The sequence below is a fragment of the Anas acuta genome, chromosome Z (assembly GCF_963932015.1).
Source record: "Anas acuta chromosome Z, bAnaAcu1.1, whole genome shotgun sequence".
NCBI classification, from domain to species: domain Eukaryota; kingdom Metazoa; phylum Chordata; class Aves; order Anseriformes; family Anatidae; genus Anas; species Anas acuta.
This window is the reverse complement of record NC_089017.1, coordinates 37,597,171-37,620,439: the sequence shown is the minus strand read 5'-3', so window position 1 is coordinate 37,620,439 and position 23,269 is coordinate 37,597,171. Positions and strand designations below refer to the sequence as shown.

The following is a 23,269-nucleotide window of genomic DNA, read 5'->3' as shown; positions in this document are numbered from 1 at the left end:
TACTGGATGGTGGTGGTCACAAGGCAATTGAGATCATTTATAGACTTATAGATCATGACCTTGGACAGGTAACAGCACTGTTTTGCCTCAGCTGCTCCTGTATAAAATGCAGATGATAATGATGTCCAGTTTTGTAAGGGACTTTGTGAAATACATGATCTACCTGTTAGTTTCTGTCCAGCTGTGCTGTTCACACTTTAACTAAGCCTTATCCAACCTTAGCTTCTTAAAGGTTGGATAAGGCATAGTATCCAGATTCAAGGAATCATTTGGAGGAACAATTAAACATTTTTGAATCTATGGTGATTACATGTCCCATATAGTTTTGATTTTGTAGACACTAAGGAGTTAAGTACAAAGACTCTGGCAAAAAGAGGGACAGAAATGCAGAGACTCTGTGATGGGGGAAGCACCTCTGCCTGCTAAGAATGGACTATGAACAGCTTTGCCCCAGTGTTTATACTCTCACACATCAGTTTGCTGGTAATAATACAAAAAAAAACAAACAACAACACACATTACTTGAATGAGAAGAAATGTTAAGATTTATGTCAGTTCTATGTACCAGGTAGTAGATTAAGGAGAGATGCAACATAGTATTAGGATTGAAGAAAAGCCGAAACAAAAAAATGAAGTCATTAACTAAATATCATGTGTATAGTAAGTATCCTCATGACTGTTGTTATTCAGTGATGAGGCAAAGATGAAAACATCCAGTCATTCATCTATGCATTTCTTCCTTGTACTGTAGTGCTAGCTGGGAATTAAGGATCAGGTCTTCCTTGTTGTGGGCATTGTGTATTGATCCAGTAAGATACTTGCTCCTAAAAGTCCTTGAGGACTCAAAAAGCAACACACAATTTTGAAATTCTGTATGTAAATAACTGTTAGCCATTAGAGCATCAAGTGGACATATGGCTACATATTAAAATATTACAAATGTGTTGTTATGAGTTTTTTCCGAGGCAGAAGTAGCAATGGTATTTTCTTAAGGAATCAATTTGTTAATGTTCAGGGAGTATATTGATCACTAATCTGTTGCATCTTTTAGAGGAGATGAATTCTCAGACCTCTGTTCTTATGTGAATAACATCAAATGCCATGTGATGTTTTCCTTGACACTTTAATTATATGTTATTAAAGTTTATTACAGATAGCGAGTTTAGGATATTCAGAATAATATATCAACTCTTTCTCTTTTTACAGAGGGAAACTAAAGGTCAGTTTCTCATAGATCACATCTGCAACTATTACAGCTTGCTGGAAAAAGACTATTTTGGCATTCGATATGTTGACCCTGAGAAGCAGAGGGTATGTATATGAACTCTGACTACATTTGATTTTAAGTAATGCTAACTTTTTCTTTTCGACAAACAGGATAGTTTTAATGCAAAATTATGTATCTCTGAAGGATTATACTCTGACCATAATTCATAGAGATTCCTGAAGTAGCATTCTTAGATTAATTTTTCCCTCAGTTCATTTATTTAGTTTCAGGTAAATTGAAGTATTCCGATCTGTGTAATTCTCCTGGGTACTAAAGGTAGAGAAGATTTATAGACATGACTCAGGGCAGCTCTAGGCTATGGCAGTGCACTGGAATTTGGGGATTCTCTTTTTTAAAAAAAAATATATATATATATATATATATATATATATATATATATATGTTTCCTGGGAGATGTAGGCAGGAATCCTGTTGAGCTTAATACATAAAAGCAGTCATTCTAGGTTGTTGGGAGTTCTTCAGGTTAGTTCTGCCTGTGAGCATCCTTATATCTCATCTAAAGTAAATTTTACAGGCCTCTGCTCATGGTTATGTGGACAGTAAATAGTCTTCTTTCAAGTGGAAGGTGGTCCTTCAGGTTGTGTTCTGTAAGCGCTTTGCTACAGCCACTCTCTTTTTATGGTTTCAGATGAATTTTACTGTGTGACAGTGGGAAGGGATTGTCTACAGAGGGAGCCAACAGTGAAACTCAGATGTGCTTATTCACTCTGTGATTCTGCTAGTCTCAAGTTTAAGATTTAAATAGGACTTTAAATATGGAGGGCATACACTGGCATTTAATCTGTGGAAATGGTCACTGCTACGATTGAGGAAGAGAAACACATTTTTTTTTTTGTATCTCTTGCTATACCCAAATTAGATGTCTCAAAAATCACTGGAATCAACACTCTCTTCTCAGACTTACAAAACTAGCATTGCTTTTCAAAGCTGAAACAGGTAATTTCCACTGTCTTCTTTTAAAATTAAAAAAAAAAAAAAAAAAACAACAAAAAAAGCAGAATAATTAGCAATTGTTTTGACCAGTGTACTTGATCATTCATGATCAGTAAAATTATAGAGGTTTTAACCTGGTTGGAATTGACTGAAGTTGTAGGTGGAGTGCTGGATTAAACTATAATTAGGTAGGGCTTAATGAGTAGTTATTTCTGTTAGGTCTTTCTCTGAAAGTCATTCAAACATTTCTGAGGTAAAGTTTATTTTATCTGACAGTCAAGAGGGATTATTTTAGTGAAAACATTAACTTTTTTTTTTTTTTTTTTTTTTTTTTGTCAGACTACTACTACAAAAAAAATAATGGTGCACTGGAGAAAACCAAAAGTTACTCTGATTGATGTGCCTGTTATATCATATATTATAAGTTCCCCTTTTTATTAAGGAGATGCTAGAGTACCTTATCCTTGTTGGCTGTACAATTACTCATTTACATCTTACAGTATAGTTGATTCTGTGTAATGCTAATGAAAGATTATATTTTATACTGAAGCTTAAGTTTGCTCTTGGCTACTAGTGAAATACGAACAGAAAACTCTGAACGTTCTTACCCTCAAAAACTCTTACGTACTCATTTCACTTTTTCTTCAGTGCCTGAGAATACTGTGGCTGTCTTGTGTCATAGTATGTTTTATATCAACTGGCCCTCTCTTCGGCTGAATTTTGTTAAGCAAAGTTCTCAATCCTACATTTTCTATATACATGTTTTTAAATACTGATTTATAATTACTCCAAAGTTTTAAAGCATATTTATAACTTCTCTAATTAGGTATTAGTTCTTGATTTTAAATCCTCTTATGAATTAGGACATGAATGGCATTGAATTATGTGGGACATTTCTTAAAACAGACTTAAATTCCCTGGATGATGAGTTGAAAGCAGCATACACTTTTCTTTTAGGTTTATTATAACTCATGAAAATAAGCTGTTTTCAAATACAGTATCTTCTGTTGTCCCTTCTTTGTGCTGTTCTTTTGCATTTCTAGACATTTATACATGTAATGCTTCACAGAATCACAGAATTTCTAGGTTGGAAGAGACCTCAAGATCATCGAGTCCAACCTCTAACCTAACACTAACAGTCCCCACTAAACCATATCCCTAAGCTCTACATCTAAGTATCTTTTGAAGACTTCCAGGGATGGTGACTCCACCACCTCCCTGGGCAGCCTGTTCCAGTGCCTCACAACCCTTTCAGTAAAGAAGTTCTTCCTAACATCTAACCTAAAACTCCCCTGGCGCAACTTAAGCCCATTCCCCCTCGTCCTGTCACCAGGCACGTGGGAGAACAGGCCAACCCCCACCTCGCTACAGCCTCCTTTAAGGTATCTGTAGAGAGCGATAAGGTCGCCCCTGAGCCTCCTCTTCTCCAGGCTGAACAAGCCCAGCTCCTTCAGCCGCTCCTAGTAGGACTTGTTCTCCAGGCCCCTCACCAGCTTCGTCGCCCTTCTCTGGACCTGCTCAAGCACCTCGATGTCCTTCTTGTAGCGAGGGGCCCAAAACTGAACACAGTACTCGAGGTGCGGCCTCACCAGAGCCGAGTACAGGGGGACGATCACCTCCCTAGCCCTGCTGGTCACACTGTTTCTGATACAAGCCAGGATGCCGTTGGCCTTCTTGGTCACCTGAGCACACTGATGGCTCATATTCAGCCGACTATCCACCATCACTCCCAGGTCCTTCTCTGCCTGGCAGCTCTCCAACCACTCATCTCCCAGCCTGTAGCTCTGCTTGGGGTTGTTGTGCCCCAGGTGCAGGACCCGGCACTTGGCCTTGTTGAACTTGATGCAGTTGACCTCAGCCCATCGGTGCAGCCTATCCAGATCCTCCTGCAGAACCTTCCTACCTTCGAGCAGATCGACACACACACCTAACTTGGTGTCATCTGCGAACTTACTGAGGGTGCACTCAATGCCCTCGTCCAGATCATTGATGAAGATATTAAAGAGGACCGGCCCCAGTACCGAGCCCTGGGGGACGCCACTTCCCCTCAGAACAGATGTTTACTTGCAACCAACCCTGTCCTAAGAACTAAAATGTGACAAGTGTTATAGTAAAGAAAAATTGGTTTTATGTCATCTAGGCCTTTTTGAATCTGTGATCTTGCTGTGGTTTGCGTACCTGAGTTTTATCTCTGTATCAGATACACAAGTACCTCTCAGTTGGATGCAGGAAAACTGTGAAACTATTATTGTGTTTTTTCTCCCATTAATATTGTTCTCCAGTCACTATTCTGACCTTTTTCTGATCTTAAAAACACACGCTAATCAACAGTCTCCTAGTACTATTACAGGCATGGTATATTATGAATAAGTATGCTGGGTCCCAAGCATTGTAGCTAGACAAAGTTGATCAGTAACTGTATCAGTAGAAAACTAGAAGAAATCACAGTTTTGAAATGATGAGGTTAAGTAATGATTCTACCCATGGTTTTATATTTTGGTAGTTGTGAATTTAGCTTGCTGAAATCAAAAACAAATCAAAACAAAAAAATACTCTTCTGTAATTACAAGGTTTGGTTGTTTAAGTATGTGGTTAAAGAGCTAAGTTGCAGGAAGTAAAAGATATAGTTCAGTAAAGATCTGTAAATGCAATTCACTGTGTGTATTGCTTGAAAACAAAAGATCCATTTGTATTTTTTTTAAAAAGAGCTTCTTTCTAAAGTTAGATTTGGTGATTTGACTGAGAACAATTGCTTTGAAGGGAGATGCTAATTCATCCTAAATCCAACTCTGAACTTGTGCAGAATTTGCTGCTGTGTCTGGATGCACATAAGTCTATTGGGCCAATTAACTTAATTTCCTTGTACAACAAGGTTACCCACCTAGCTGACCAAGGGAAGCCATCTGATGTAATCTTTTTGTATTTTTAGCAAAGCTTTCAATACTGTCTCTCACAGTATCTTTCTGGGAAAAATGTCCAGCATACAGCTAGACAAATAAATAATATGATGGGTGAACAGTTGGCTAATGGGTTGGGCTTAAAGGGTTATAATAAATGGGGTCACATCAGGCTGGCTGCCAGTAACTAGTGGGGTTCCCAGGGCTCCATGTTGGGACTAGTTCTCATAATTTTTTTAAATTTTATTTTTATTTTATTTTTTTACAAATGGTCTGGATGTAAGAGGTGAATGCACACTAAGGTTGCAGATGATGCTGAATTGGGAGGAGCTGTTGACTCTCTTGGGGGATAAAGAAGCCTTGCGGAGAGATCTTGACAGACGCAGAGGACTGAGTGGTCACTAACTATGTGAAACTTAACAAGTGCTGGATTCTGCACCTGGGACAGGGCAACCCTGGCTATGTGTACAGACATGGGGTTGAGAAGCTGGAGAGCAGCTCTGTGGAAAGGTATGGGGGGGTGGTGGTTCTGGTTGCTGGCAAGTTGAATATAAGCCAACAGTGTGCCCTGGCAGCCAGGAGGGCCAATTGTACCCTGGGGTACATCAGGCACAGCATTGCCAGTCTGTCAAAAGAAGGGATTTTCCAGCTCTGCTCCGTGCTGGTGTGGCCTCAATTTGAGTGCTGCGTGCAGTTGGGGGCACCATTATAGAAAGTGGACAAAACTAGTAAGAGAGTGTCACTCGGTCTGCTCATCATAGAGAAGAGTAGACTGAGGGGAGACCTCATGGAGGCCTACAGCTTCCTCTTGAGGAGGAGTGGAGCATGAGTTGGACTCAGTCATTCTTGTGGGTCCCTTCCAACTTGGGATATTCTATGATTCGGAGAGTTTAACAATGTGTGTGACAATATACATCAGTGCCCCAAAGGAAAAGAAATACAGGACAATGAATAAAATGAGCATTGCCTGATCTGTTCTTGGTAATATGCCACCAGCATGATGTAGCAATGATAAAAGCAAACACAGTCTGTTCCTTAGGATTGTATTTTCAGGAATGTATTAATGTAATTACATCCTAATGAGGCCTCAGCTATTTTGATCTAGCTTGTCTGCTTTCAAGAATGATTAATTTAAATAAAGCAGGAGGAGTATTTGAATGATCAAGAGAATGGAAAGCTTTTTTTAGACAATATTAGGAAGGGCATAACCTATTTAGTTCACCAAAACAGCACATAAGAGGATATGGTTCTATGTGCATCAGAATATAAAGCAGAGGAAAAATAAAGTTTCAGGAAGAGAGTTTGTTTCTCATTTAAGCCAGCTGTCAGTACACCTGGAAAAACCTAATGGGAGCAATGGGTCAAAAAAATTATCTATCTTTTTGGAAGTATTTTAAGATCTCTATCACTTTATTGAAGGTGTTTATGTTAAAGATCAACAGAAACAGAAGCTAGGCACTAGATTCTGAAGTATATTTAAAAGTAGTTTTACTAAAAGCTAAAACAAGAAAACTATTTTTAGTAGAGTTATTAAGACCACTGAAGATAAGGAAAGGAACAGTGAAGTGCTGTCTGCCAAGTCTGAGGAGAACATCTATGCTGCTCCAGGGAGCAGCTGGTTTAGGAGCACACCAGAAATGCTTGTATACCAACATAACGCAGCATGAGGAATGACTGGTATGAACTGGAAGTGTTGGTCCTTTCTCAGAGCTATGATATCACTGATATTAATGAGACTAGGCAGAATACATCCCATGACTGGAGTGCTGGGATGGAGACATACCAGGAGCCTTTAGGAGGGATAGACAGGGCAGGCAAGGTGGAGGTGCACTGTGTGTACAGGAGAGGCTGGATTGTACAGCCTTTGAAGATAGGTGTGATGCAGTAGAGAGCTGCTGGGTGAGGATTAAGGGGATGAATAGCAAAGCTGATGTCATGGTGGGTGTCTACTATTGATTGCCCACTCAGGTGAGTTATTCTATGAGCTATTAGGAGGAATCTCTGGATCAGTAGCCCTTGTCCTTATGAGGGATTTCAACTTCCTAGACATAGACAGGGAATATTGTAATGCTGTGATAAGCAAGTCTAGGACATTTCTAAAGAATGTTGAAGATAACTTCCTGTCACAAGTACTACTTGTAGAGCTTGGCCAGAAGAAAACAAACAAACAAAAAAACACAAATGATCTCTGGAAACAAGATCAGACTTCACAGGGAGATAACTGTGGTGGTTCTATCCTGCTGGGAAGCTGAACTCCACCACAACCACTCCCTCACGCCACCTCCTCAAAGGAAAAGGGTTAGAAAATACAATGAGAAGGGCTCACAGGTCAAAAAAAGGATACGGAGATCACTCACTGATTATCGTCATAGGCATAACAGGCTCATCATAGTGAGATTAAAGTAATTTACAGCCTATTACTAACAGACTAGAGCATTAAAAAAATAAAAGCAAACTAAAAAACACCTTCCTCCCATCCATCATCTTCAACCTCCTATCCCTGAGCAGTGCAGGGGAACAGGGAATGGGGGCTGCAGTCAGTCCCTAATGCATTGTCTCCAACGCTCCTTCACAGTCACTCTGCCCCTGCTCCACGTGGGGTCCCTCCCACAGGAGGTATAGTTCTTCCCCCTTCCTTCCCTCCCCATTTAATAATGACTCTTTCTTTCTGTATAAGTTAATGTGTGTGAATATTTTAGGCATATTTGATCTATGTAAAAAGTTTCTGTAGGTTTTCCACTTTCTGTTCCAAACAAAAAAGAAATCCTGGAAGACATTCTTGGCTGAATGCAGCATGGTAGCTTTTTGTAGGTCTTTGGATATATGAAAAAGGAATGATAACAGTGACAGCAAATTGAACTAGTAGTTAAAAGACTGTGGGTTCTACTCCACCTCTGCTGTTTTATCTTTTAGTGTCACACTTGGATATCTCATTGGGGAAACTGCACCTTAGAGTATCTTTGGAAAAGCCAGGTTTGTAGTAAGAGTTTGTGGTAAATTGCAATACACCATTTTATGTCTAATCGCACTATAGTAGGAACTAATGAGTTCTTAGTGTTCATAAGTTAACTGTTGAATTTTTATTCTATATTCCTGGGGAAACTAGGTATATGGCATCACTTTGCTTTTCTCCCTGAATCTCTATCGTAGTAACTCTTGAAGCCAGTTTCAGTCAAGTCTGGCTGAGGATATAAGTCTCAAGCATTAAGTTCCCATAAGATTTCACAAAGATGAGCTGCCATACCTGTGAGTAAAACCCTGTTCTTCTTCTTACTAAGTGAAATGCTGCAGTACAAACGGGTCCCATAGGGAATCTAAAGAGTGAAGAGAGATACTGTGAGAACCCATGGATCTTCATTTGGAGCTTGTACATTTTTTAGACATAAGTGGAGACATACCTGGAAGAGGTGTTACTAACTCTGCTGCTCAAGGAATTGTGTATTGATACTTTTTCCTTGTATTACCTATTATATTGAGGTCAGTTATCACACTCTCACCCTTGAGGATATACGGCACAGCTAATTCTGTGCCAGAGGCCCCAGGTTGGCACAGCACCTGTTTTGCATCGTTTGGGCTTGTGGGAGATGGGGCTAAGGTGAAATAATACATCTACTCTTCAGCAGCTCTGGCTAGAGGGAGGATTCTTGTTGAGGGAGGCCACTGGTTTTCAGAAGAGCGGAGGACTGGACCAAAGGAGTATGGTAGTGTGATGGAATCTGTTCTTTAAATCTCTTTAGGAGAGCATCTGAGCAGATTTAAAGTTGGAAATGTGCAAAATTAAACTGGTGTTGTTTTTTTTGTTTGTTTGTTTTTATATTTTTTGGTGGTGGTAGTTAGGTAAAAACACCTTGGAGCTATCTAAGAGGTAGATTGGAAGAGTTAGGTGTTACGAAAAGACTTTGTATGACCCTATAGCATCTGTGAAATCTCACTGTTTGCTGTAGGAGTGTTTGAGACTGTAGTCATCCTGAAGCAGTAAGGTGCTTTCTCATTTGAACAGGCTGCTGGGTTGAGTGGGAACAGTGTAGTGTGTAGTAGTTCTAGCTCTGCAAGTGTATGCCTGACAGTATGAAAACAGAGCCTTTAACTCAGCAAAATTGTTGTGTCAATACACTCCCACTAACAGAGGAGATCTGGAGTAGTGGCTGTGAATACAGTGGGATTTTCTGACTTCCCCAGAGCCTGGAGCCTGTCTCTGTGTATTGTTAAAAAGAAGACATTGTGCACTACTGTCTTGCTGGTACTCCTGTCTGTTGTCCCCTAGAAAACTGTCACAAATCCAATCTTCTTTATGTTTTCAAGCTTAGAAGTACTAAAAATTGATAGGCACGTCTTTACACAGGCAGTTTTCTGACAGATTACATGCTTATTTCACTAGCAAGGCTGCTGGAGAATCCCTTTTGTATTCGAGGGTACATCACATGTAATGGACCTGGGCAGACCATTTGTTTAGTCTTACAGCCCAAACTGTTCAGCATTGTCTCAGTATTTACTAATTAAGGAAACTGGAGACTTCTGTCCTTGAATAATAGATTTTTTTATCATGAAGTAGCAGTTCTGTTTTTAATGGGGCATGTATATGACATGTACAGCAATGCCTCATCAGAGAGACTTTTTGAAAAAGTCAGCAAGTCTTGGGCACAGCTGATCTCCGCTTTAACAGCAGCAGCTATTTAATACATGTTTTTCAAGTTGTGTACTTAGTTCCATGTGAGGGTGGTGAAAGTTGACAGAAGGACAAAACAGTCAATTTTCAACCTTAGTTTAACAAAGCTTACATCTTTGCATAATGACTTTTAAGACTCCATACACCTATAGAAAGAGAACTGAGATTTCCAGTTTCTTTGAAGGGGTAGAACAGAAGTATTACAAACTGAATGCTAGATTACCACAGCCATAGTTTAAATAAAATTTTAATGCTTTTCTGTGTATACGAATATCTCTGTACAGAGTTATCACAAAAAAATTATGTGCTTTTGCATAAGGTCTCGATGTGGTATTGCTCAGTGTGTACAGTAAGGTCATGCTGTTTCAAAAAATATAGTAGAAGTAGAAAAGGATCAGAGAAGGCCATGAGAATGACATAAAGGCTTTCATGCAAAGAGAGCTGGATTAGACTAGGATAATTTGGCCAGGAAAAGGGTAACAGATTGAGTAGAAAATGCAATATATAATGGCTTGGAGAGGATGATGAAGGAAATCTTGCTAGGTAATTCTTAGAACTAAGGGCACATAAAGTCATGAATAATTGATGTACCAAAACACTTTTTAAAAATTACTATATCTAGCCATAAAATTTATTGTTGTTGATGCCAAAAATACCAAAAAATATGTTGAAAAATAAATGCTCAGATAAATTGGTGAAAGTCTACAAACAACTGGAGGCTAATGTAAAGGATTCTGCTGGACAACAAGCCCAGTGAATAATACAGCAACTACTCTTGTTCTTTTTCTAAACGTTTCCTTCAGGCCATTTTCAGGGATAGAGTGCTGAGTTAAATGGGCACTTGCTTTTAGCAGTAGAGGTGTATTTGTGAACAGTAAACAAAATTTTCTGCACAAATAGAAAAAACTATGTGAATATACACACTTAATCTAGCACTAATGCTGCTAATTGAAATGTCTTTGATTAGTAACCTTGTAAACTGAAAAATTGTGCAGCCTGATTTGATAAAAATAAAGATCATTCTTCCATCAGTTGTGAAGCTGTTGGCTGCCAGAGTGTGGCAGCTCCATGCATACATCAATATGTGCAGATTTTAGGACCAGATGCTCAGCTGATATAGAGGTTATGAATCAGTTGAGCTACTCTAACTTAGAGCATTGGACATTCTCTGAAAAAGCCAGTGTGTTTGGAATGACAGAATAAGAATTTGGAAATTTGTTTAATAAATTTCAGCCTGGAGTTGTAGAAATATTGCTTCTGTTCCCGTGTGTGATACTGTTTCTGGACCAGATTCATTTTTGTGTTGGTGATGTTTGCTGTTTCTTTTTGCTTAGTGCACTGCCAGCTAGGGTTGTTTTATGAGAACAGTAGAGAGGAACAGCTCCTTTACTGCAACAGAACAGTATCAATATTCTTGTTTTAGATATTCCTGAAGGCGTGAATAAATGGTGTCAGCCCCAGGGCATGAAGAAAGAGACATGCAGGTGCCATGGGTCATTTGTCTGCTATAGAGCAGGCACCCAATTAATTTCCCTTGTCTGAGCTGCCATTAGCTTTGGATACTGTTACTATTGTTCTGAGTCTAAATTTTGGCAGGCAGTGACCTGGTGCAAGTCACTGCCTTGAGGCTAAAGCAAATTGATTTTGATTTTGTTTTTGCTTTTTATTAAAGGGGAAGGGTAGGTATTCATTTTAAAGATTAATACAGGGATGAGGTTTAAATAGAAATTATTTTTTTATTTATTTTTTTATTTTAGCAGTGTTTTTATGCATCTATCCATTTTCCTGCTTTCTTCTGTGTCTTAAAATCTTCAATCAAAGCCTTCCATGGCCAGATTATTATTGTGATATCTGCTGGCTCTTCTCATTCTTTCACTGTATGCACATGTGACTGGGTACCTGACTGGGTATTGCTTGCTGAAGATGATTTAAATATTAAGTGTTGGTGTTTCACCACTTCTGGTTGTCCCTTCATTAACATTCCTCCTGCAAGCACAGAGACTAGATCAAAAACCTCATGTTGAGTCACTGAGTTCATTGCCCTTACGGTTGGTCAAGTCCCAAGTGGCTGGCTTGGGAATTGTTTAGGAGCTTAGCTTTGTTTTAGGCCAGGCTTACACAAGAGTCTGTAGGAGGAGGAGATGGAGCACACTTTTTTGTGTTGTAGAGTGTCTGTCACAACGTGGAGGAAGAGCAATATGGGGATTATAATGATACCTGACCCCTTACAAGGACTGTGAGAATAGGTACAGAATATTGCGTGCTCTTTTCTTCCCCCTTTTTATTTGAAAAGCCTTGTCCCTGTGCTGTGCTGAGACCAAACTCAGTCTTGCCTGAGCTTTGCAGTGGATGACTGCATTTGAGGCAGGTTGCTGGCTGCAGTATCTTTTCCAGTAGCACATCAGTGTTTGCAGAGTTAAATTGACTTACTAGAATGGAGCATTTACCCTTGTGTGGTGTCCTTGCTTATCCTGAGCTTTTGCAGTGGAAGCTGGTAGCACATCAGCTACTCAGCATTCCTGGGTAAGCAGGCACACACCTGGCCACGCTAATGATTACTCAGTGCCACTTAAATGCTGATCAGAAGTGAGGGCTGTATTTACAAAGTAAAAATTGCTCTAGTCTGAAGCACAGCTTGCAGTTGCAATGAACCCTTAGTGAGAGAGCCTGTAGTTACTAAAGGACAGAAGACAATTTTAAGCATATTTTAGGATCTCAAGACCAAAGGTGATTATCTGTAGTATTTTGCTTACTCACCATTGGCACTTGAAGCATGAAGAGTCAGTAGCTATCCTTGTGACTGATCTTCAAGACCTCTAAGTGACTTGCTCTCTGTCTTCTGCTTATGCAAGGATGTCTGGCTGACCATCCAGATACCCATCTCCCACCCAAACTTCTTTCAGCACGAGACTAGAAGTTGTCAGTGTTGAGCATGAATTTCCACACAAGGGCCTTAGTAACAGATGTTAGTTGGATTAGGACCAAAGTATTTTCTTCTGTGCTAGATGATGACCAGGTTGATAGTGTTTCCTCTCAGAAACAGGAAGCTCAGCCCCTGAAGGAATGATTTGTGATCATTATTAAGGATTATCCTGTATAAAGCCAAGCTAGTGTGAGGGCATATGCCATTGTCCAATTAAAGCAGCCTGTATGGACCATGGTGAAATTCATCAGGCAAAAATGAAGCTCTGTAAGATTTTTTTCTTTGTTCCTAGTTTGTGCATTTCATTAGATGGAGAGGAATTCAATTTTTGTCTAGGGTTCCAGGCTTAAGTCTGGTTTATGTCGTGTGTCTGTTTTATTTGTCCTGTTAGGTGTTAGCCTTACAAGAGAGTTTGAAACACTTGTGGTCTGTTCCGACAAGACGATGTGGCATACTGTAGTAATGAAACTTTTTTATAATTGAAGATCTAAAATACTTTAAAAAATTTGCCTAACAAGCTAATTCAAAATGAACCATTATATTTTCCTTTTGTTTTTTTTTTTTTTTTCTTTTTCAGTAAAAATGTGAAAAACAAACCCCACACATTTGAAACATAAAGACATTTTGCAATGACAAATGCTTTTCAATTGAAAATTGCTGCAGAAAACCCTGTATGAATTCATAGGAACCTTAATCTGGTCCTAGCTATAACAGCTAATTAATCTTGGAATAAATATAGCATGAATATAGTAGTGAGGAGGCACAGTTATTAATTATTAATAGTTAACACTGTATGGCTGGAAGATAAGTACTCAGGGGAAAATCTTTCCTAAAAATCAAATTGAAATATGCAAACAATATAGGGGTGGCTATTTTCAGAAGTACTAGCAGTGACTAGGTGTTTGTCTTCCCCTGACACTCAGACAGCACTTGGCATCTAATTGCTGTGCCTTTGAAAATCATCACAAATTATAAAGTAACTGCTTAGTTTTCTGGGAGATTCAGTTGAATCGCCTATATGTTTGCACCAACAGAAGGTCACCACGGAAATCTGAGCTCCTAAAAACTGCCTGTCAGTTCTCTGACCTCCAAGTGAAAGTCTAGACTGCTTAATTGCTGTTTCTTTTCTATCTGTTTTTAACCCATGAAAATCAGGTCTTGGTGAAACATCTGTTTGCTTCTGGATACATGAGATAAATCCATGTTCCTGGGAGTTTGGTGCATGAGGCATTTGATCGATGTTTGCACAGCCTATTTTATGTGGTGCTCAGGGATATTTTTCGGTCCCTGCTTCATTCACTTTTTGCCTTCCTTAATTAAATAAAGATAATTGGATTAATTGTTCTGTCCAGTTTGCCCTTTTTCACTATTCATATGATGAATTGTGAGGGTTTCATATTTGCAATTTTTTTTTTTCCTTTGCTTTTTGTTAGAATAGGTAATTGAGTTTTTCAAATATCCATAAAAGCTGTGCTGGTATTTCAGCTTGGCCTTTCAAAGGGAAATATCAAGCAAATTTTGTCCTGCTCGGGCTAGATGAAAATAATGAAATACCTCTTAACTTTCGGCTCCCTGGGAACAGCACAAGACTGCACTTTGTACAAGTTCCTCTCTTCTGTCTGAGTCTTCAGCTAGAACTGTCTGTATCCTGGTGGAGGTGAGGCAGGCGTGTGAATAGATTAAGGAAAGTAAATTTGCATATCCATGTGACTTGACTGGTGTGCTGTCTGTTAATTAATTCTGGATTATATATCTATAAAGTACTTCAGACTGCAGCAGATTTCTTGAATTACTTTACCACTTTCTGAACAAACCTCACTGCCAATCCGTTCACCATTCCTTCAGAGAAAGATGAAGAAATAATGCATCTCTGTGGTCTAGAAAAGATTAAAACAAGCTAGACAATTCTGGTAAGCTGGTGACAGGATTGTTTTCTTAGCGTTTCTTTCTTCTTCCCTGCCTCCCAAAAAGAGATGGACTGGGTAGAGGGAAGAGGAAGAATTTTTTGTTGTTGTTGTTAACTGGTTAGGGCTCAGGGTTCTTTTTCTCTTTTGTTTGGTGGCTTTATTTATTTATTTTTTGTGTACCAGTGTTCTATATCAGTCTCAAAGTGTCAAGCAAGTTTCAAACAGAAATACATAAAAGAGCTTATATCCAATATTGCTGTTACCTATATGTGACAATTTCTGAAAGTCCACAGAAGTTTGGAAATCTTCTTTCCAAGGTATTTTAATATTACACGTTTTTACAAATGCTGTTGTCTTTTTGCAGTATATTATAGGTTTTTGAGATAGAATGAAAAGGGTTAAAAATGCAACCCCCTTGGTCCAAGGCCTGACAGTGTTGATTATGCTTATTAAAACTGAATAGTATGCTTTTTGACCAGCTGCTTCTGCAGCACAAATCTCATTTTAGTGTGGAGATTTTTTGCTTATGGGAAAAATCCTTGTACAAATGCTCTTGGCAGTGGTCAGAAGTGGTGCTTCAATATCAGCATGTTCTTTTGTCAATCAAAACATCCTCCTAATGGTTCAGCTAGTGTTAGCAGGAGATGTGTTAAGGCTCTTAACAGAAATGTGAGCATAGCTTTTTGTCATGGAAGCATCTGAGTTTATTTTTCTAGTAGAATAAAAAGTGAAATTTTATTTATTTATTTATTTTCCCATTGCATTTCCATTTGAAGTCCTTCTTTGCAAACTTAAAAACCAACTGGTGGACATCCATATCTCCTCATTGTGCATTGACTATCCATAAAGTAAACATTTCATGGAAAAATATGATATTTTCCCTTTCAGATTGTTAATTTTTCCTAGGAAACACAACATTGTTCTTTTCTGAGGGTACTGACTGAGAGTACAGTATTGATAGATACTTTAGTTATAGGGACTGTAAAAGACAGCAGTAACAAGCAAATGTTTACTTTTCTGAGTAGTTTGTCTTACTTGTTCATTATGATCATTCTTCTAGAAAAAATGGTTGAAAGTGTAAGACTAAAATGTCCACTGCAAATAGATCAGTAGAGCATGACTGCTTTAAATTTGTATGTGAAATATTTGTCTTATATTTTTCTCAACTACACTTTACAAATGTGATAAGATCAAGTATGTTTGCACACTACAGTTGTAAATTATAACTGCATGGAGGTGGTTTTTCTAGTTTGTGTGCCTGGTGAAGCAAAAATCATACTTCCTATCTTTGGTACCACATACATCTTCAAGGATGTTGTTGCCTCTGTGATTTGTATTAACCTCTGAACTTTGCTTTGCCTTTCCAGCACTGGCTTGAGCCCAACAAGTCCATCTTCAAGCAAATGAAATGTAAGTGTTGAGAGCTCGTGTTTTAATCTACTTTTGAAATGCCCAAAGGTTTTTCTGTGCTCCCATGCAGTAATTTAGAATGTACTTTATTTATTTCCTGGTGGAAAGAGGCCTTTCATGTCCTGTCTACTAGAAAATCCATGCTACCCTCATTTCACTTTTTTTCCCCCACAACTCTGCACATCAAGAGCTTTCCTTTACTGTGCAAAACTGGAGACAGCTGACTTTTGTGGAGCAGCAGATTTGGTGAGGAGAAGACCTGTATGTTCTGTCTCTATTTAAGTCAGCTATAGTAAGCCACTGGAAGATGGAGTGTGACAATCTGCAGTGTTGTTTGTGTTTGCTTGTTTGTTGATGCTGTTGGTGGTGATTGGTTGCTTGCTTTCCACAACCCCTTGCTTTCTGCCAATGCAGAACGTTAGTTTAAAGTCATTGCTGTAGCCAAGTAAACTCAGGTGCTAGGTACTGGCAGTTTAGGTGGTGAGTTCCTGCCATAGACAAGTGGAAAATTATAACTATTATTTCAAAACAACTCCTTAAATAGAAATGTATCATTTGACTTGTCTTTTTGACGTGCTCTGATCTGTCTCATCTTTTTCATTAAATGGTCCAACTGTGAGAACTTCTTCATTAAACATACGTACTTTGATACTCAGAAGTTTACATCCAACAGTAGAAGAGTGTGTTTAGTTTGCTGTTCCTGAAGACTTGACTTAGGTCACTGGGAGTTTAATAGAAGTTGTCTGTCTACTTAATTTATGAAATGAAAGAGAATTTTACTCACATACGTACCCCTTTGTTTGCAATTCCTTTGTGTTTTAAGCATGAATACAAGGCATCTTTTGTATGGGAGACTGTTTATTTTAAAATCAGATGAGGTTAAAGAGATTGTCAGATATGTAAAAACAAGCAAACAAAACCCCCCCTGCCTGTTGGCTGGATGACGTGGAATACTTCAAAAAATTCTTCCACTAATGCTATAATAACACATACTGCAAGATGGGTATATGTGTACATATAAGTGTGCACACATGTGCCTGGCATATTCAGTGTGAACTGTTAGTGTTTAGTGTTTAGGTAGCTGAAGTGTTATGCAGTTCGCATAGCAGCAAATTCAGGAACTCTGCCAGTAGGTGCACTGAGTGTGTTTTTATTTATTGAAAACAACTCTATCTGCATATAGATGTTGCCTAGATGTGACCGATGGTAGTCAATAAATTCCATAGATGCTGTGATGTGATGTGCTTGTCAAAGGGCTTGTGTGGCTTTTGTTGAAGATTCCTAATCAAAACTCTGAAAGTGTGTAGAAAGAAGCAAAATAAAATGCAGCTAATATGAGGTTATCAACAACAACAGAAAATTAGAATTAGAGGCCAACAAAGGTGTTTTGTTATCATCCTTAGATTTAGCACACAAACAGAATTAAATGTGTTATTGGCTTTTCACGAGCAACTTCAGTTTAATGCTGCATAACTTTATTTTTTGTCACAGATGAAGGACTTCAGTTGCTACCATAACAGGTGCTTTAAGGAAACAAAACAAAAACATATATTTTATATAAAAGTGTAGCATCCACATAGATTATGGCTAAATGTATCTTTCTCTGCCACAGGTTTCAAAGATGCTTTTGTAAGCGTTTTGTATCAGGAACCTCTCAATTTATTTTTCTAAAAAATATATTATGTAGCAGAATATGAAACAGTTTCTAAAGGCACACAAGGTTAATTCATATTTTTTCTAAAAATATTCAATTCACTATGAAAATATTTAGATTCAGATGATAGTTCATAAATTACCAATATTAATTTAAAATGCATCACTGTCTCAGGTGACCTAAGTGAGAACTGAAATTAGCAGCAGGTGGAAAGCAAAAACTGAAGCAGTGAAGTGACTGGTTAACAGAACATACATTATGTATATCTGACTTCTGGGAGAAGTAGTGGCAGGAAGCTGTTCTCAGTGAGCCTGTTAGGTGGAGGCTTCCTTTTCTTTCTTTGCCATTAAGGAATTCAGATGACAATGAAATGATCTGTTTTGTAAGAACAGATATTCATTTCCTCTGATGCAAGAATAGTTTGTATTTAATAATAATAATGTAGAATATTCTAAATTCAATAGTATGCTTTGATTTACATATGATTACAAGGCACTTGGATACCTGCAGCAAAAACATCTGCATGCCTCATCTCAGCTACCATTTGTGGGGAACTTATTTTCCCCTACTCCCTAACAAGTTTTGCTGTGTAATTACTCATACAGCCTTGCGTTTTCTGTCTTCACTGAAATTATTTTGTCCTAATATGATGTGTAAATCCTAGCTAAGTGCCTCAGCCACTTTTGCTACTAATTTTGCTGGGGGGTGGGGGTGGAATTTTAGTCTCTGAGAAGTGTCCGGAATGACTACCCATCTTGTTTGTAATGTCTGAAGTCAGTTGATGGCTGGCTATTAGGAACAGTGAGCACTGTGCTTCTAGAAATGCATTTAAAAGTTCCCTATAAGGCTACCTAAGGTACTAGCATCTTTGTAGATAAAGGTCTTTTTAAACCTGTGTTTATGTTCTTTGTATGCTTTTTTTTTTTTTTTTTGTACTGTTATTCTCCCCCTGATGTTGGCAATAAAGCACCTCTCCATTTGGCTATCTTCTAAAGCTTTTGTATTTTTTTAATGTCTGGAAACGTCTCAGTGTAAGTCCTACTGGTCACTTCAGCAGTAATGTTTAAAAGGACATTTTTTTCATCCTCTCTCTCTAATCCTTCCCCCATCCTCCCCCCTATTCATTTTTAAGGTTAATTTGTATAATAAGAATGTAACTCTTCTGGAACATGGATCGTGGAAAATATCCAAGTATATGGGTTTTGTTTTTGATGACAGTGGAACAGGATCAGTTTTGTTTCTCTGAATTCAAAATGTACATTTTTCTTACTGTCTTACATCTCAGATAATCTGAGAAAGGAGTGCCAGAAGGATATTTGCCTGTGTCAGGCCACTGGAATTTGCTAAGAAATATAAATTTCCTTCATCTCTAATGCTGTTGTCAAATTGGTGAATAGCTGGAATGAACTAAGGAAAATGAGTATGAAGGTGTAGAGATGGACTGTGCAAAACTCTCAAACCAATTCTTAAACTCATAAGTAATTTTTCATGCCTCAGTACAAATCTAACAAAGAATTTAACCAAATATGTTGTTTGTAAATCCATGCATAGTGAAGACAGGAGATTTCATGTGATTATTTTGGCACTAACCTGAGAGCCCTATATTCTTTATCTTTGACCCCATGCATATTTAATAACACAATTTGAAACATTTTCATAACTTGTTGATGAAAATGTACCTTGCCCTGTGTTGTACTGTAACTAATTAAGTGCAATGAGGAAGACACCACAGTTACAGGTTTGATCAGGTATCTCTTAAATATAAAACAAAAGCATGGGGTAGTGTTTTGTCTTATACATACTCAGCCAGTGGTCTGGATAAACATCTGATTCACATGTTAAGGGAGGAGGTATATAGAATTAACAGCACACGTCTTAGGGTTCCCCAGAGGTCCTTCTGCAGCGTCAGTGAGCATGTCAGTTTGAGTGTAAAAATTTTTTTTTTTTTTTTTTTTTTTTTTTTTTTTTTTTTTTTTTTTTTTTTTTATGAGCAGTAGCTTTTGGTAGGATAACGTAGTTCAGAGACTTTGTAATATCAAAGAGTGATACAGGAAGTTGTCTGCCATAAAACAAACAGCACTGCCAGTACAGATCTTTGCAGAAGCTAGTGTTTACTCTGGGTGAAAAGCAGGTGGTTAAAAACACATCCTTCCCAGAAGTGGTAGCTGAGAATTTTCCATCCTTTTTCCTCTGTTTCACACTTCTAGAACTTCAATCAAGGTGTTCACTGTCTTTTAAAAATACATATTTTCTCTTAAATATTTTTTCCTCTGTTGTTTCAGGTTGTCTGTCTACAAAGGAAATGTTAGTATGAATGGTCAACAAAGGAAATGTTAGTATGAATGTGTAGTTTTTCTTAGGCTTGTCATTCCCTGTAAGTGTTTCACATACATAGAAGACTTAAATGATTCAGGAGCAATTGCTTAAAAATAGATGCACCTGAAACTGAGTTCCTTGCACACTGGTGTCTGTGCCAAGGGGTATCTTTCCCACATCCCTCTTTGTTTTGTTTTTCAACTAAAAGCTTGTTACTGACTAGTACATTGGATAGTTTATTTTAGTCAAAGGCAACTGAAATATTAAAACATGCAATCAGTTGCCACAAAAAAAAAATCTTTCACACTGTGTGTACTTGTGTACTGTTCCTTCATGAGAAGCTAGGTCATGCTGTCGAAGGTTTCCGCATTTGACATAACTTAAGTAGTTTTATTCATTCTATACCTTCATCTCCTGTGTGCTGTTAACACATAAACTGGTAAACTAACAGCTCTGTTGTGACAGAGTTTGCAGTCAGTACTGTTCTCTGCACTAAAATCCTTTGAAATGACTGTAATTGTGAATCTTTTTTAGTGAGAAAGCAAAGCTTTTGATGGTAGGATATCCTTACAAAGCCTTGGGCGTTTCACTGCAACAACTCCTCCTTATCTGACAGATAAAGGACCACTCTGAGAGAAAAGACTTACAGGAATTATAACCCTGATTGCATTCAGACTGGTTCAGTGTTGAAGAAACATTCGTCTAAAAATTGAGTTCTGTTTTGGGAAGGTTTGTTTTTGTAGTGTATACACTTTAATGTGTGAGTAAGAGGTAGCAAGTAATTTTAATTTTGAGGAACTGAGGAATTGTCTGGTTTAACAATCTCATTTCTTGGGCTGATGCAATCCATTGCCTGTCTTGCTTTCTACTACAAGAATATAGAGAATGAAAGAATGTCAGGTTCTCTTGTGTGTTTCTCCAGTGCTGTAAATCCATAAGACAAAGGCCTTAATAAACACTTATATACAGTCATTTGTGGTTTTGGAGGAACATCAGGTTTATGATCCATTTTTAAATTAAGATGGGGAGGAAAGTGGATAGTTGCATGCATTCTCCCTTTCATGTTTCAAATTTCATTGTTTGTAGCTTGTTGTCTATTTGGGGAAAGTGGACCAGACAAAGAGAATCCGCTGTTTCTTTCTGTAATTGAAAAGTACCACATTGTAACACATCTGGAGATTAATTGGATGGATGGGGTCACGTTCTTTTCAATATTTCATATTGCGGGTCAGGATTGTGCTGTTCGTGTGGGTGTTGCTGAGAAAGGAAATCTATTTAGCAGGCTGCAGCAGCCTTGTTTTGCTTTCCTTGCTGCTCTCCTGAGGAGGAATATTGTTACAGAAGCCTGTGTCTAGGAAAGGGCTTGCAAAGCCTTCAAACTGTCCTGCCCAATCTCCTGCATATTCTGTGTGTTTAAGTATAATTCTGTCATGTACTGTCCTCCTGCTACAAGTACAACATTTCTATTATAAACGTAGCTGGTGACTGATTGTGGGCTGTTATTTAGTTCAGTGTATGCTGTTCTTTTCTCCCTATGATACTCCTTGCAGGGACAGCTGTTGCTTTGCTGCAGCTACTACACACCAGCAGAGCTTGGCTCTTACACTTTTTTTCCTTTTATTATTATTATTTTTTTTAAATTTAACCACAGCCAAAGTTTCAGTCATTTCACTGACATCTAAAAATTTGGGTATTTCAGTACCTTTTTAATGTCTTGTGGTAGGCTTGTACTGGGTAGGGCCTTAGGGCCTTGCAGAGACATGCACTAGCTGTTCTTATTTCTGCATTCCCGTTTCAAGCACAAACTCTATCAGGAGATTTAATAGTCTCTCTCTTTTTTTTTTTTTTTTTTTTTTTTTTTTTTTTTTTTTAAATCCTGAGGTGTATCTCCTATTCATTTAATACAAGTCGACTTTTCTATCAAATTTTGTAAATGGATCCATATTCTGAAAGGACAAGTTTTTCTCCCTTACTTAGTTGTAACAAGGCTATTAAGAAAAGATGGAATCATTTACAATTTATATACATTATCTTTCACTTTTTCTGTGCAATGTGATTTCTTCATACATTGTCTGGTGACTGTTTTACTTCCTGGGACATTGAATTCAGTTTACCTTCTAGTTTGCCACTACAGGGCAGGAAGGTGGTAGCAATGTTGTCTGTTTCACAGCCAATTTCCAGTCATTTTAAGTCAATGCTGCAGTCACATCTGAGCCAAAACCCACAGAAAGCATTCTTAGTGCTTCTTTTGCCTTCAGTGGCCTTGTCCAGATTTGATTACCTTGAATGTTCAGACCATGCCTAGAGAACACTTAAGGCTGCCTTTTTTTTTTTTTTTTTTCCTTCTCCACTACCTTTTTTTGCTGCTTCCTGGCTTTCTTTTTTATCTGCACTTTTTATTTCTCATTCCCCAGCTCCTCTGATATTCCTCCCCATGTCTCAAATAAGAAGTTATTTAAACAAGGAAAAAAAAAAGAAGTGAAATCAACATTTTTTTTTTTTTAAATTGAGGCTGACTGACCATATTAAGAAAAAATGTGGAAGCCTTGAAAGGGTAAAATATTCTTTTATCTTCAAGAGTGATTGAACCCTCCAAAGGATAAGAACCATAACAGAAAATGTAATGCATTTTTATTTTCTGTTGCTTTTCTATATACCATGGAATGATGTGATACCCACAGATGTGTTTCTGGAAATTTGCAGCATGCAGGTAAATACTGCAGCCAAAGTAGCACCAGTAATATCAGGATTGTTGAACCAAGTACTAGTAGTTTTGCACAAGCCAATGGACTAGTATACTTGAGAAGATGCTAGAGTAAATTTTTCTGGTAGCTTAGTAATTACTGTTAGATTACAGTAAGTAAAACATAATTCTGTTTCACCAGTTTTCTTCTTCCATTATCACTGTATTTTTGGTCTGTACTTTTCTTCCACTTTTTTTTCTTTTCCTTCTGTAAAACCACCATCTCTTCCAAGATTCAGGAAGGTTAGATTGACTCTGTGCCTTGAATATATGTTAAGAATAAAGGACTTTTAAAACTAACTAGTATATTTTGTATCTATATTTCACTATGATATAAAGTTGCATAAATACTTTCCTTAAAAATAAAATAATTAAAAAAAAAAAAAGAATAAAAACTTATTAAGTCTATACATGTTGAGAACTACTGTAACTACTATAGCTACATGTAGAAACTTTTTTGTGTTAAATATTTTAATAGGTTTATAGTGCTACGCTTGTGTCTCTAGGACAATTATAAGTGCAATGATCACAT

At 37.9% G+C, this 23,269-nt stretch overlaps 1 protein-coding gene across 5 annotated transcripts in view; it reads left to right on the top strand.

Annotated features, from left to right (window-relative positions):
• FRMD3 (FERM domain containing 3) overlaps nucleotides 1-23,269 on the top strand; it is a 149,356-nt gene that overhangs the window by 61,227 nt on the left and 64,860 nt on the right. For 2 of the 5 annotated variants that reach the window (XM_068666857.1, XM_068666861.1), the window contains exons 2-3: nucleotides 1,207-1,311; nucleotides 15,982-16,024. In XM_068666857.1, coding sequence (XP_068522958.1) covers nucleotides 1,207-1,311; nucleotides 15,982-16,024 — 148 coding nt within the window. Of the gene's footprint in view, nucleotides 1-1,206; nucleotides 1,312-8,800; nucleotides 8,820-12,956; nucleotides 12,975-15,981; nucleotides 16,025-23,269 lie in introns of those variants that run through there. The other 3 variants (XM_068666860.1, XM_068666862.1, XM_068666858.1) reach the window with 3 other exon arrangements.